The 16,661-nt window shown below is 39.5% G+C and overlaps 1 protein-coding gene across 1 annotated transcript in view; it reads left to right on the plus strand.

Moving 5' to 3' along the window:
• The window catches only part of THSD4 (thrombospondin type 1 domain containing 4), a 593,806-nt gene that overhangs the window by 34,490 nt on the left and 542,655 nt on the right, over window positions 1–16,661 (plus strand). The window contains exon 3 of the mRNA XM_075006841.1: window positions 2,949–3,379. Within this exon, the coding sequence (XP_074862942.1) occupies window positions 2,949–3,379 (431 nt within the window). The remainder of the gene's footprint in view (window positions 1–2,948; window positions 3,380–16,661) is intronic.

Genomic DNA, 16,661 nt, shown 5'->3' on the forward strand with positions numbered 1-16,661 from the left:
GAGAATTTCCCCAACCTCTGCGTAAATCCCATTAATGAATACACCAGAATATGAGACATGCTCGTTGTTTTTTTTTTTTTTTTTTTTTTCTCCTGGTATTACCTCCTAATGCAAATACCTAGATGAAAGCCAGCACTGCTATGTCTAGTTTTACTGCTGAGATTAAGGTGTGTGAAACTACTTTCCTGCTGCCTTTTGCCAGACAAAATATAATTTATCTGATGTGTGTTGAGGTCTGAGAGACGGATGGTCTTTCTCTAGCAGGTCAACACTTGTCACTTTCATGTCTGTTTCTATATAAAAAATGGTGCATTTTAAGTGGTCGGTTGAGCTTGTTTGCAAACTGATGAATGCCTGTGGCTTTGCAAAAAGTTTCAGTGAGTTGCCATAAAATGATGACTAAGCAATCCAGACAAATAAAATTTGATGCATCTCTGATAGAAATGGACATTTGCTTCAATGGTAAGTAAATTTCATTGCAAAATAGTGCACGGAGGATGATGGATGATGATCTTAATTTAACACCTGGTAGTTTTATATTTACTATGATGCTGTTATCCTGGTGTTCAGTGAAAAAGCTGCAAATTGAAGAATAACTCATTTGTTTGCTTGTATTATGAGCCAGCGCTTTTCTGTTACTGGAAATATATGCAAATATAACTGCCAGAAACCAGTACCTTGTTGCATATTGTTCATACTTTCAACCATTATGTAGTTATTAGGTTGTACAGGCAATTGGATTTAATAGGCTGATGCCAAAAGGGCTACCCATGGAGAAAGAAATATTATTAAATACAGAGACATCTGCTCCTGTTTTCCAAGTAACATGGCAGAAACTGAGAACACATCACATTAATACAGATGCTTTTTATTATTTGCTAGTTACAATTAAATGCAGAGGGTTTTTTTATGTGGTTGGTGATGAAAAAGGGAGAGGATCCTCGAGGGGCGGGGGGAATGTTTCAGATTACGTGAACCACAACTGATAGTTACGTCTTCTACCACAAATCCTGTTCTGGCTGAGCTTTTCATTTTGTAATTGTGTAGTCAAGCCATATTTGCAAACCACATTCCCCTAAAGTCTTCCCATGTTTATGGCTAGTTGTTCCATAGCACGTTCTGATCGGCAGAGAGGGTTTGCAGTTCAATCAGCCTTTGACTAGAGGCAAAGAATATAGTTGTTAATCTCTCCCCTACTGCATAAATGATCCTTGGAACAAAACCAGTAATAGCACTTATTTTATTAGGAGACCATCCTCTTGTAAAGAAAATATGTCCCAGAAAGAGAGCTGTGTCCATCTTTTTAGAAACTCATCCTTGGAGTGAAAAATTATTCATGACTGTTCCATTTTTCGCATTCCAACTGAAATGTTCTTTGCAGTGTGTGCTTCTTGTATTCATGTTCAGTGGAAAGGTTAGTGAACAGATTTATTGACAGGAACATTACCTGAAACAACAACTTTCAGCAAACATTACATTATATTTCTGTATAAAAAAAAAAAAAAACTCGAGTATTTGCCTTGGAAACTTGATTTGACGACTAGCGGCTCATCCATTCAGAGAAAAATAAACTTGTGTGAACTGTGTGATCAAAATGCCTTAACTCTTGACTTGCAAATATGAAATGCAATAGTACTAAAAGGTCTAAGTCTTGACCAGTGTTGTCTCCAATTTTTCCTATCCATTAATGGAATAAATTTTGTTATGCGCACCATGGAATGTGTGGATATGTATTACAAATAGACACACATGCTGCCAGCTGCGAATGCTATGCTTATCAGCTGGATGGCACCTACATCTCTCCTGGGTACCCATCCAAGTATTCATCTTTCAGGGAAGAGTGGTCTTGACTGTGGGCCACACAGAGGAATTGGGAAACCCATTACTGCCCTGTTCTATCCTCATTGGGCCCACTGCATGGGTTGGCTGTGCCTACTCATACCATAAAGATGAGTGAAGAATAGATTGTGTAGCTGAGGCAAAAATGGCGAGGAGTCCTGTGGCACCTTACAGACTAACAGATATTTTGGAGCATAAGCTTTTGTGGGCAAAGACCCGCTTTTTCAGATGGTGGATCTTTGCCCACGAAAGCTTATGCTCCAAAATATCTGTTAGTCTATAAGGTGTCACAGGACTTCTTGTTGTTTTTGCAGGCAGACTAACACAGCTACCCCTCTGATAGCTGAGGCAAGCAAGCTGCTCCAGCCAAAGCTGCATTATCTTATTTCTCTCCCCTTTAACAATGCAGAAGTAGATTGCTAATCCTGCTTCTGAGGTTGTCGGGTTACAATACAGCTCATCGCAAGTTCGGTTAATAGAAAAAGGAGAGGATGCAATGCCCTTTTTCAATAATGCAACTTTCTTGTCCTCTTTTGATTTTGCTCATTCCATTAAATGTTCAGTCTGAAATGTCATATCATACTCAAGTCACCACTTGCAGTCTCCATTGTTTAGTCACAGACCAGGGAAAAACAAGCAGGGGCATTTTGGTCTGTCACAGCGATTAAAAAAATGTAACACCGATCTTTTATGTTGTGTCTTTCCGTCTCTAAGTGACTTGAGGTTTTTATTTTGTCTGATTTCACCTCTCATCTGACTTTGCTGTGGAGGTGTAGGAAGAAACAGTTTTCCGTCTCCACACTTCTGAACTTCATGCTGAACAGCATTTTCCACAGTGGAGGCCAAAGGGAAATCCAGCCCTGTCCAGAAAGTCCAAAAACAACTTTGTTTGAAGGGCTGATGGTTCTAGGAGGGATGCTACTTCCCGTGCTAGCAGAATGAAACACATGTCTGATATAGCATCTGAATAAATATAAATTAATCATCTCCCAGTCAGCTTTTAATTTCCATAAGGGTGGAATGAATGGCTTTAAACAGGAAAATAGAGCTTTGATTGATATTGCAGTGTAATTTCTGGCTACTCTGATTCTATCCTTATGTGTCTTCAGGTTCCCCAGAGGATAGAAGAACAAAGTTCTGAAGACAGCAATGCAGGAATCCCAGGCATATGGGGCAGTTGGGGCCCTTGGTCTGCTTGCTCTCGAAGTTGCAGTGGTGGCGTGATGGAGCAAACTCGGCCCTGCCTCCCAAGCTATTACCATGACCGGGGTTATCCCAGATCAGGGCAACAGTACCCAGACTTGGAAAGAACTCTTGCATCACAGCATTCCCACCATGTTGAAGATTCCTTGACCCCTTATTCCGGCCATGTCATCTCTGCTATCCGTACGTCTGTGCCACTTCACAGAAATGAGGAGCGGCTTCAGAGAGGTATTTGGGCTTCAGTTTCCTCCCTGGGCCGCAACGACAGCCATTCAAACAGAGGAATGTTGAGAGGCAGCCGGCATTCTCAAAGACACAGACCCAAGCCAGAGAGGAGGTACTGTCTCTGCAAGTGTAACTGATTCCATAAGTTGGTGTGAATGGTGCATTGGAAGAATGTCTCTCTGACCCAGATTTTAAATCAATAGATGGGAAAATCTCAGGAAAGAATAGCATGGGTCTGTAGTGTCCACAAACTGGTTTTGGAAGGCTGTTTCAAGTACTAACTTTTGTGTACTCCGTGTATTATTCTTCAGTATCTGCTGTTTATGTTCTAAAACTAAAGCCAAGTGTAATAATTTTACCTGCAGACAAAATGATACTGCAGGCTACTTTATTATCTCTTCTTACGATACAAATTTCTGATCTAATAATTCTCCCTCAACTAATGATCCATAATCCGTGGAAATCCTCATGGTAACCCTAATAAAGGATCAATGTGGTGTGCCATGCAGGTACCTATTTCATCAAACCATTCGAATTAGAACTGGCTTGACATTTTTTCTTCAAAACTACTTGTGGATGAAAAATGACCTTTTTAACCAAATTTTTGCTCAGGTGAAAATTTTCTGTCTTTTGACAAAAAGGACTTTTCGAGGACTTTTTGGTTTTCTGGTTTTGTTTTTGTTTTTTCATCCCCCTCCTTTTCCATATTCGTTTTGCCTTTGCTATAGGACAACTAAAAAAATTCTTTTTCAAGTAAATTAACCTTTAAAAAAACAAGCAAACCTTAAAAAAGATTTTAGTATCTACTGAAATCAGTTTATATCATTTTAATGATTTTATCTTGAACAGCACCTCTTTTCTATCATCAGATATTAATTTTCAGTTCCAAAACACAGAAATTCATTAGTTCATGCACTTATCAGGCAAACTGTGGCTGTGCCCACCATCTCAGGCCTGATTTCTTGGGTCTTTGACCTTTTGCTAACTAGTCAAAGTTTGCCTTTCCATGCTCTGTTTCTTTGCTCCTTCAATTGCAGTTGGCTGGCTAGTTGAGAACCTTTGCACTTACTCTGACATAAGCCCAGCAATGCTCCATTTCTGGCAAACTTGACATCTTGCAGAAAACTCTCCAGTCAAACAGCAGCATCAAAGGTGGAAACTTACCTGTACTCCTTCCCTCCTCCTCCCTGTTGGTCTCAGTCAAATGTGAACATCAACATACTAGGTTCATATGCTGACCTTCTTAAGTATGGACAATTTCACTTTATTTTTGTTTCTCCTGTACCAAGAAATTAAAGCCATAAAATACATGAATGCTCCCGAATCAACAAATACAAAGCCATTCAAACACTGTCCTGCTCCACCTCATGGAGGACTTCCCTACCCAGTGGGAATCATCTGGTGGGCTGCAGCTTACATAGCAATTGTGCTATAAGCTTGCTGGGGTTTCTTTCTACTCTGGCTCTCACTAGCTGTCATAGCAGCTCCTACGAGCCACTGATGACTGGTACATCTTAAGACACCCACTGCATCTGGAAAAGGAGGCAAAGGGAACATGTAGGAGAATGGGCAGAACTCAGTATTGAATGTCATGCAGAAGTAGGGTACAGTAGAGGAAAGCCTTGCTATTTGAATGGTGGAAACTGTGAATTCTCAGAGAGAGAGAGAGAGAGAGAGAGAGTGTGTGTGTGTACAAAGAATGTTTTCTTGCCTGCTACTTAACAGTCAATAAACAGGTTTAACTTAAAACCAGCAACTTAACACCCAAACTGGAACGCAAAGATGATGCAGTCACCCTCAACTTTAATCACCCAAAACAGTTCTGTGAACTTGCTAATTGAGAATCTTATTGCCCTTTTGGGAGGGAAGGGCTAGCAGGGGCGGGATCCCTCAGGAGCATTGTGATGGGAAGCAGTTTAGTTTTGCTGTACCGTCTAGCTACTGAGGCCACAGTATGACTCCTTGCCAGCTTATATGGTAAGCCAACTTTCTGGCTTAATGTCATCACTTTTTTTTTTTCCCCCTTCCTAGCCTGTTGACCACTGTCTAAATCACTCACTTTTCTTTTTGGTGTCCTAAGTCTGTATGTTCATTTAGCAGCATTAATGTGGTTGAGAGGGAGCTCTGAGAAAGTGTGAGCATGCTGAATCATGTGCTCAGGATGGCATGGTGCCAGCACAGCTGGGCAAGGCGAACCGTGAATGAGAGAAATTGTGGACCTGTGGATGGTGCGGCCTTCCTGTGTAGCAGCCTCATAATACAGAGCCTTAATATGGGGAAAAAGCCTAATTCAGCTCTGCTTTCCTGTATGATGGAATTCCTCTAGGTGTGTGTTGGAGATTTTGTCTACAGACTGCGTAGTATTTTTTCCAAGGATGAAGTCTTGAAAAGAGAGTGCTTGATATTGATTAAATCTTATTTATGTAACAAATTTTATGTGAAATAGTCCATTGTGGCTTTAGAGCCTCTTATGTTGTGTAACTATGAGATGTCTTTACAGTCACCAGCAAAATACCAGGGGAAAAAGAAAGAGAATTTAAAATTAAATGGATTTGCATGGCAGACCTAATATGTTTTTATAGTTTTGTAAATCCCAGAGGTCAAACATTTCTTGTGCAGGAGAGTGCTGTATATCATAGGTAGAAAAATGCATTGCAAATATTAATGAGCGCTACGTATGACTTATAGACCCTAAAATGTTATTCTTCAATAGCCCAAAAAATGGGGAGGTATAAGGAACTGTCCAAAGTCATTCAAAAAGCCTGTATTTTAATAATGTAGAGAATTAGTGGAAAGTTTTTGGAATATTTATAATTACTCTTCCAGTTTTATATGATCTGTAGAGTTCTGTAAAACAATAAAATATGGATTGATTTGTGATCAAGAAGAGCTAACCTCTGAGAGTACAGTAAGATGAAATGGGATTGTTTCCAAGTCAAACATATTCCACGAGCAATGGAAGTCCTTCAAAGATGCAAACTTTGTTTGTACCTTTTGGAAACAAGTGGAAAAATTATCTGGCAGTTGAGCAGGAAAGTAGAGGAATCAGCAAATGTGAAGGGTGTATTTAATACAATTGAGAATGTAGACACTGTAGTATAAATGGTAAAAATCAGCCAATTGGGCAGAGTAGTTAAAAGGAGGAGGAAAAGGAGTTGAGACCTTAGCTCAAATTTTGACCTCCTTTAAAGTTTACCTGGATTCTTTTTTGGAAGGGAAGAATAAATCAGCTTGGATCTTAGTGTTCTATAGTGGCTCTGTTCATATTGTGACTATGGGGGGAGACAGGTATACTGCTCCAGCAGGAATACCGAGAGAGATTATGCAAGGAAAGACAAATGAGAAGCACAATGCCTGTAGGAGGATATTCAAAGAGCAGCAACTGTAGCATTGTTTCTGTATGTGTAGATGGCTTGTCCCCTCTACATTTGTGTCCTGCAGATAGCAGAAGGGAAGAGGGCCCAAGATGAAGTCTTTTCCTCCTGCAAGCCCCTGAAATGCTTGTTTTGAATCAGTGCTAGTAATTTTGGATAGTTTCTCATCCCATTATGGATGTCTTCTTTGAGAGTATGCAGGAGAAGAGCTCTGAAAATATGCTTTGTCCTCTCCCCAGGACTCTAGTATAGTATGAATTTCTGTTCCAAACTGTTGTCTTAGTTGAGATGGAACTATGTAGCCCATGCCACTTAAGAGGTCATTAAAGCGAGTCTGAATTTAATTTTTTTAAAGTAACATAATGAGATGAATAAAAATTCAATCTGTAGCATATGAACTTTCTTCTCTGTTTTTGACAACTTCTGCATTGTGTATCTGGATGGTAGAATTTCATACTTGTCTCATGGAAGGTGAAGTGCTTGATGATATGGTGATGGCAGAAGCTGTCCCCATTAAGCAAAAATTGTTCTATTGCTGTCCTAGTTAAGCAGGAGTCATTTAGGCCCCAATTCCCCTGTTCAGGAAAGCACTGAAGATCATATTAAATACTTTTCTGAATTAGGATCTGTCCTGGTTGCCTCCTGAGAGTATTTTCCAGCCACAGTAACTCATGGCAATCACTTCAGTTCTTCCTAATCACCATATTATCGCCAATCATATTATTATATTTACAACCAAGAAGCAGTTTCCCCACTTGCTTCTGGGAAATCCAGCAGTAATCGCAGTAGCCAGTCCTTCCTATCTCTGTTTCCCTTTATCTTGCCAGACTTTCTGGTTTCCTTAGATAGTCCTAATTTCTACCCCATTAACCTCTCAGTAAGGTTGCAAGATATTCAGAAAACATATGTGGGACAGGCAGCCCCAGCCGCAGGATCCCCAGCCGGGGGCAGTGGGGCGTTTTTGCTTAAGTGTGGGGCGTGGGACTTGTCAGGGAAATTCTGAACTGTCATGCATATTGCGGGATATCTTGCATCCTGACCTCTCACCAGGATCTTTATTTCATTAACTGGCCTCCTCCAACAGGTCTGTTTTGCAATCGCAGCACAATTACTGTCAAGCGGAAGGGATTTGGGTGATCAAGTGCTGAGTTAGTTCTTGAGTCAGCACATGCTGTTATAGGACCACACTGCCATTTGTTGTCCTGATATTAGCTCTCTTCCTTTGGAGACAACAGAGGTGCTCTTCCAGTTAAAAACTGTCTTGATTACAGCCCATCAGCAAATGGAATTTCAAATTGAGATGAGAAGTCATAATTAAGCGTGGAACGAAGATTCCAGAAATATTTTGTTTTTGAAAACCAGCAACATCATCTTCAAAATTTCTCATTTTGATAATGTCTAAATATTTAACGTAAAATTGATCGTTAGCTATAAAATTAAAATGGCAAATCTGGAATGAAACAAAGATGAAATGAAATGAGAAAGGTGTGACAAAACAAACCAGGCTGAATTGTTTTAAAATTTTTCCGTGAGAAAAAACAATGATGTTCTAATATTTGAATTTTAATTGGACATCATTTGCAGACAAAAGACTGCTCCAATGAAAATCTGTGTACGAGCTTTAGTCTTTTAGTCTTTTAATAACTTTAAAATTTGATAAATTTTATCATTCTTCAGTGGGATCAGGGTCTTTTAGAAAATGATAGTTACATCATGATACTGTAAGAAAAGCTTGTCTCCGTTTCCTGTATTTATTTACCGGCCATGCTGATGGGGGGGATCGGGTGACGGGAGGGCATATGGGGCCTGGGGCCTGGTCTTTCAAGGGACCCAGAGTGCCAACCACTTTGGTTACTTTGGCAGTGGTGGTGCCCGTAGCTCTGGGCCCCCTGAAGTGCTGGTAGCGCTGTAGTGCCGATCCGCGCATCTGTGAGGGGCCCAGCATTGCAGTCCCAGTGGTACTAAGGGCTATTATATTTGGCCCTGCCCCTTCTGCCCTTGGACCCACCCCTTTTGGGGCATGGCGTCAGCCCCCCCCACTTTGCTTAGTTTATGTATACCCTTTATATATGTGAAGAAATCAAATTGGTAAAGGCACAATTTGCACACATGTGGCTGTTTCAAGGGGTATACGTGGATACTTACAAAAATTTTGCAAGTCCACAAAGCACTTACAAAATTGGACTGAATTCTAAATGCCCTGTTTATTTTAAAATGTTTATGAAACAAGATTTTGACTAAACATTAGTGCTTCTAATCAATTACTAAAGGAGTTATAGGATTGTAAGTCATCAGGATCACCTCTTTGTTGCATGCTGTTCCAGGTACATTTTGTATGTCTAAGTGGTGAAATTTGAAGAAGGACTTCTGCTACAATAGATGATATATTTATAGTAACTGTATTCAGCATTAAACCTTCTGAGGTGAGGCATAAGCAAAGACTTAAGTTCTGTAAAAATAACAATACTAATTAAATCTCATTGGAAAATAGGTTTTTATTCCACAGAAAGATTGAACTTTTGGGTTAAAAATAGAAAATGGAAAAATTTCAACTTATCTCTGAAATGTTTTATTTGGAAATGCCATTGTGGTGCCTCATGTGAGTTGCAGTTTTAGAGGGGAGGATATACTTCCTCTCTTCTCTATAGGCCAGGCTCTCCAGCACGAGCATGTATTACATGATGCACTACAGACTCCTCTCTGGCTATGGTGAGGCACAGGAGATGTGGTCTGGCTGGATAGCCCAACCAGTGGAAAAGGATGAAGGAGCGAGGCATCTCGTACTCAGTATCATGGAACTATAACTCTCAAGTGGAACTGTGGAGACATTTCTGAATAATTGTTTGTTTGTTTTTTTGGTGTTAAGCTATTTGATGAAAGGTGGAAAATTTCCTGGGGAAAGCAGACTCCTTTTATGAAAAATTTAATATTCTGTGAAAACCTGTTTTTTGAAAGTTAAAGAAACCCCCTACCCTAAGAATAATCTTGAGGCTGCAAATAAGTCAGTTTTTTAAAAATTGCTTTTGGCAGCATTGATGGTGACTAAAAATAATCCTGTTTTGAAATGGAATGATGCAGATTCTCCTTCAGAAATGGCTTTGAAAAAGACAGGATATTGTGACTTAGGAAGCTGTTGACAGTAGTAATAATAAACACATTTTCTTCAAAATGTGGGGTAAAGCTGTTAAGCATCTCCATAATCCAGTCCTGCTGACTTGCTTTATCTTCCCACGTCTTGTGTTGGGGGATTAATATGGGATTTTGTTCCTTACTTTCCTTTTTTCCCCATCAGTAATCCTTAAAGAGAATACATTTGAATTAGTTTACAACATGATTTTCACGTCCTCTTGTTCCTCTAATGCAGATACTGTATGGATCCCATATACACTTGAACCTCTTTCATCTGGCAACCATGGGAAACAGGGTATGCTGGATTAAGGAATTTTGTGGACCATGGAGGGCAGGAGGATGTGTGAGGGGGTTGGAATTGGGCTCTTATCTGGTACCTTCTTGTGGACACATGCGCCTCAGCACCTCTCACTACTCCCCGGCATTGCCCCTCCCATCTGCTGGTATGAGAGCAGCAGAGAAAAGCCTCGGAGGGAGAGGGTAGGGGAATGGCAGCATGTAGAGCCACTTCTTCTTCCCCTTCAGGGTCTGTAGCGTGGGTGTTCCCTAATCAGGGACCAAGAGTAGGTAGGTTCAAGTGTATACGATTGGTATATTACTCGCATTCCTTGTCCTTTAATTCATGCTGTGCAATCCTAACTCAGACTGAGTAGAACGTACTTTTTCAGGTACACAGTGGAACTAATGGCAAGATTCAGTGATACACCACAGCCCTAATACAGGAAAGGACATAGTTAACCTCATGCATAAATGACAGGTTTCAGAGAGGTAGTCGTGTTAAGTCCGTTTCAGCAAAAGCAACAAGGAGTCCAGTGGCACCTTAAAGACTACAGATTTTCTTATGATGTTGTTTCATGAGTTGTAAGTCATTTTTTTCAAATGTGAGAACTCACTAAAGCTTATGCCATAATAGAACTGCTAAGTCTTCAAGACTAACTCCTTGTTGTACATGCATAAACGTTGACCTTTCCTGAATTAGGCCCCATGTTGTTAAAGGTTACAGACCTGCACCTTGTTAAAGGAATTTGTTTCGGATTATCGGAAAATTGATGATAAAGAAAAATGAAATAATATACATTTATGAAAACAAACCAAGCTTGCTTACAAGCTGTTCCCACTTGAATGCAATTACATTATTTGGCATGAAATAAAAATTCTTGTGAAACTGATTTGGAAAAAATACTTTTCATATGCAGTGGCCAATTTTTAAACCTCAGTCTTGGCCACTGTAATTTGTTTTAATTCCAAAGGGCTCAGATTTTATTGGTGATTAATGGGCATGCCAAAGGCCATTCTAAAATCAAAACTGTCTTTGAGTTATACTACAAAAATGTCCCAAACCACTTCTTTTTGTCTTTTTACACATTTATAGCAATGTCTTTGAAAAAAAAAAAAAAAAGAGGGCAGGGGGATGCTTTGTGGTTTCTTCAAACAGCACCTACCGAGAGTGTTAGCAGACTGCAAATAGTACATTTTATCATTAACAGTTGTTGCTCTGTTGGAACATTGTCACTAGAATTTCTTTCTAGTGCATGTATTCATTGGGAAGACATAGACTCAACAATTTGAAGATGGGACTAGGAGTTGAGCATGATGGAGATCCCTTGCTTGCTAACTCTAGAGTGGGGAGCATGCTCTCTTGTCTGGAGAGCTAAGGGTCCATCACAGTTGTTTAACAATACGATAGTTTTATGTAATGTCTTAAAGCATCATCTCCTCAGGTACCTGGAGCATGTCATGTCCTAAAACAATAGGAACAAACCACCATAAAATACGTTGTGTGACAAATCCAAGTACAAAATCATCTAACAAAGAAGCATGTGCATTTAAAAAAGGGGTTGGCACATGGAGCAGGACAGAGTGTTTAAAACAGAAAACACCTTTGCAATAGAAATAGTTTTCACAGACTGTTGCTAACCCTCCAAGAGCTCTGCCTTACTCACCACTGAGACTGCAGAAATGGAGAGCTGAGGCTCCAGTCTTGCAGCTGATAGCACATAGATAAACTTTTGGGCCTCTGTAATGTCCCATTGGCTACAGTGGGGCTTGAAACATAGGAGCCTGTTTGTGTATCTTAACTTGAAGGATTGGGGCCTAAAAAAGCAGTTCAGGTCCCGGCAGCTACAAATGTGATAAATTGTAAAGAAAGGGGTGCGGGGGAGATTTCTGGGAAAGGGAAGTGTTAAACTGAGCCTGATACGAAAATGTGCGGAGTTAGTATATCTCTTAGTGGGGCCCAGTAGTTGGGGTGCAGTGCCTGCCTACACACCCCCATGCAGTGGAACCCACAACTGCAACTGCTTTCTGTCACTACTACCTTATCTCCCCCTACAAGTGAAATTTTTACTGTGGAGCCCTGTGGCTGCATCAACATTGGCAGAAGCTGATGTGGACTCTGGGCTGAACTAAGCTCTGTGCGTGTTACGTGTATTTTTATTGAAAGAAGGAAAAATTGCAAACATTTGGTGAGATTTATGAGATATTAATGAGGTGGGTGGGTAACACAGACTTAGATAAACAGTGCAAGTTGAAAGAAATTACACCTCCCGGCATAAATGAAAAATCTGTCTCACTATAGTTTTGGAAACCCATTAATGGGGGAAGGATTTCCTCAAAACATTTTTGTGTGTGAAAGGGGGTGGGGGGGTGAGAGGGAGGCTTTGTATTGAGAAAAGAATCCAGAAATTATCAACCTCTCACATTGCTACAGCTCCATTTCCTTTCTTCTGGTGCCAGCAGCTCAAGTGAGAGTGTGATGTGTGTGTTTTGTTTTTGTGTTTTTTTTTTTTGTTTTTTTTTTTTTTTGGACTACTTAGATTTGGCTTAGGCCTTGGGAGAGGGGTTGGGCAGTTCTAGCTTTGCTCTTCAGGGATGAGTGTATAGTTCCTCAAAAGTGGCTTTTCTTTTCTGAAACTACCTCTGTTGTCTCATCTGGTCACATATTTGGTCTGGGAAATTTAGATCACTTGGTTGGCACATCTAAACTTACCTTCAGTAGGGACAACACAGCTGTTGTGCCCTTAACTGATTTAAGCCTCACTATGTCTTCTGATGTGACTTATCTTGACCCACTTGTAGCAGTTCTGGTTTGTGGAAGCAAATGCATACCTTGCGTCCTCCGTTTGAACCACATTCTCAGATTTTTTTTAAATTGCTGGACTAAATGCATAGCTCAGATTCTTCTCCAGGGCTAGCATTATTATTCTATTTGTAACCAAAGAATAATTAGGCATATTGTAACCCAGGCAGAATGGTGAATATGAAAACTGAATTTTTAAAAAAAATGGGATTTGCTGCTTTATTGGATGCAAGTTCTTTAAAAATATCCAGGTTAAGAGCATTCACCATTGTTCAGCGCAATCATTTCCACAACACTTGAGAGGCAGGACAGCACCATAAGCAAAATGTTCATTTACTGTCTGAATAAAATTCTGAACAAGTTCTAATAGCATAAAAACCTCAGTGCAAGGCATTTCCTGGGAAATGAATACCTAAATGAGGTGATTTCATCTCAACTTGACTTGGTGCTACTCCACCTGCCATCTATTAATCCCCAGGGTATACTAATTAATAATTAAGTTTTATAATATTATTGTTAGCAGTCTTTGTACTGTGCGATGAAAAATTGAAGACCCTAACATGATACTGTAATTGTTAAGCACCTTGGAATGCTTTAAAGGAAGAACTTAAGTTCTTGGCACCGACACTGTGATGGTATAAGGCAAAAGTGTCTCCCAACATAATTTTGAATACCTTGTGGATAAACAAGCTGCAGGCCATATTCATTTATACTCCTTCTCTCCTCCCCCACACTCCCCCATCAGCTCTTTCTATTATGTCAGCATCTTTGAGTCAAATGTCCGATAAGAACTTCAATGGCAAAATTTTGAGCCAGATTTTGAAAACAGAAACCCACAGGAAGCTGGGACCTAGGGTTTATTCAACCTGTTTCAGAATAAGGGACCAGCTGTGAATACATCTGGTTCTGGGTTCAAATTCTGGAGCCTCACCTAGCCCTTGAAGTCAGGGGTTTGTGTGAGCCAATCTCTACAAAGCAGAATAACTCTAGTGCAGTGCTTTACGTTACGAGTTGTGATGGGAAGTTAACAAGGGCTGCAGAGTGTCTTTTAAACTTTATTCATTTTTCATTTTCTCAGTGTTCTAAAAAAGCAAGAAAAAACTCTGTATTAAAAGTGAAGTTATATTATATTTAATGCCTTCTGTTACTGCTCAGATCAGAGGTGGATCCTTGCCCTGGAGAACATGGCATGTTTAATCTGTTCTATTCCCATATTAACCTATACTGCACTAATATATCTTGATATCTTACAATTTTGTGTGGATTTTATTGGACCGAAATACTTCAGAGTATCACTTACCTAGTAAAATAATACAGAAGTGACCAAAACTGGAACATTACACTACTTAGAGGTAAATTATATTGACGTTTCTTAAATTTTTTTGGGACCACAGAACACCAAACAATATAACTTTTACGTGGAACACTTATGAAAATTTTCTGAAAAAAATTGTCAAACCAACAACAACAACAAAAGAAATAGAATAAACCAAAAAGCAATGTATACAACAAAACCAACAGGAGGTAATTTAATCGAGTGGTGTGACAATGAAGTAGTAACATTGTAGTTGGCTTTAATAACAGAAAATCTGTACTATAGGGCTATGTCTTCACTACAGTGATCTTTCGAAAGAAGTTCTTTGGGAAGATCTCTTCCAAAAATCTTCTTTCAAAAGAGCACTTCCATACACAAAGAAGCAGATCAAAAGAGTGGTCTGCTCTTTCAAATGAGAGTGTCCACACAGCCCCCATTCTTTTGAACGAATGGGCCAGGGATCAAAAAATTCGGCACCATGAGGACTGCCCTTTTGAGAAAAAGGCTCACAGAGTGTCTACACAAACTTTTTTTTTTTTTTCTTCCTAAAGAAGCTTTCTAAAGAAGGCACTTTTCCTGATCTGGGAGCGGGAGAGGGTGTCTGGAAGAAGAGCCGCATTCTTTCACTTTCAGATTGAAAGAGCGCATCCTGTGTGTAGATGCTCCGTGGGTTCTTTCAAAAAAAGGGTCCAGATTTTCTGAAAGAACTTGTTAATGTAGACGTAGCCCAAAAGGTATGATATCAAAAAGAGTATCAGATGCCTGCGAGTTATTCATAGAACACCGGTGTTCCACAGAGCATAGTTTGAGAAACACTGAATTATATTGTTTACTTTCAACATATAGTGCATTTTGCAAGTACAGTTTATTGCTCTGTGTATTCGTGAGGTTGCAAATATTCAAGTCAAGCTTTAGGGAATGTTTTGGGATAACATTTTAAAACCAGGGTGCTTAAAGTCAATCACCTATTCCAGTTTAGGCATGTAAACAAAAGTGACCCATGTGTGTTCTATTTAAAAAGGCGTTAAACATCCCACAAACCATAACTGAGCCAATGAAAGCTGCCAGTGCTCATAACCTCTGAAAATCAGTCCGTTTATATGGACTGAGGAGTTTGGCTTTAGGCACTCAAGTTTTAAAATTCTTAATCAAGCTATTTCATAGTGTAATTTTAATTACTCTTCAGTAATGAAAGAAATAATTATTTAAATGTGATATTAGAGTGCAATCAGTGCTATAGGGGGCCAGAAAAGTGCAATTAATCAAAGGAGGAAGGGGTAGTGTATTTCCAGGAGCTATACGGCAATGTGACCAAAGATTTGTCAAAGGTGGCTATTCCTCACTTTGGGCTGTTATCTAGCTTAATGTGCACACATGCACTTATTTTTACAACACAAAACCAGAGTCAAAGTTCTCCCCTCTTTCTTTCATGTTTAAACCATTTTTTCCCTGATTGATTGTAAAGCTGGTGAAAGGTGAGGGTGTGGAATGCAAAGCTGCACAGTGCCGTGGCATAGCACGGCAAGGTGATATATGGTGGCCTTTGTCTTGGAACAGTGGTGTGAATCCACCTGGCTCTTAAGAGCTCTCCCTCATTTCTAATAGGAGTAGGTGGTACTACATTCTCCAGGACTATTAAGTCGGTCAGCTTCAGTAAAAATATACCATGCGTGTTTAAAATCTACAGAAATACTACAAAGGAGAAGCTTGACAGGCATAGATGGAGTCTTTCCCAGACTAAACTATGTTTTATTTGAACTGAGTGCTTTCAGAATGTTTAGAACACACAACACTGCTGAAGTAGTAAAAGAATTGGAGAGAGTGTCTATAGTTTTGAATCCTTGATGCTTATGCCAAGAAACAAAGCCTAATATCACGTATGTAGTCACATTGGCTCAAGATGAAATTTTTAAATGGATTTATATAAATCTTACATTTTAAACAGTGTACACATTTTTTAAGAAAGCCCTTCACCATGTGTACTGCTTACTGCTGCATCTTCCTCACAGCAAACAGATCCCCCAGTCTCCCTTTTGTAACTAGGACTGCATTTTAAATTTTCATGGACTGGCACGATGTTGCAGTAATTATGCTGTAAACCTGGAAGGCTAATGCATGCTGTGTTGTTTAAAAAGCAAGGTATGGCAACCGACCTATATATTTTTATATTTTTGTTTGCAACATAATAGTTTTTTACCAAATATAATGCGTTCAATGCCTTACATTTAAATTTAATTTTAAGCTTTTAAATATATATTTTACAATGACCTAAAGTTAGACTTGAGGTTAAATCCTGCTCTCTTCACACAAAATGTTTTCTTGAAATTAGAAATGTGCATAACAGAGGAAGGCAGGAAGGATTTGGCCCCAAGAAACTTAATGACAATGCCTTTTGTCTATAAAAACATTCCAAATTGCCTGGTTCTTTTAAAATTAAATGTTATAGAGTATGGCAACCTTAAATGGGCTTAAAATGAATCAAGATATCCGCCAAATA

The sequence above is a fragment of the Carettochelys insculpta genome, chromosome 12 (assembly GCF_033958435.1).
Source record: "Carettochelys insculpta isolate YL-2023 chromosome 12, ASM3395843v1, whole genome shotgun sequence".
In the NCBI taxonomy this organism is placed as follows: domain Eukaryota; kingdom Metazoa; phylum Chordata; order Testudines; family Carettochelyidae; genus Carettochelys; species Carettochelys insculpta.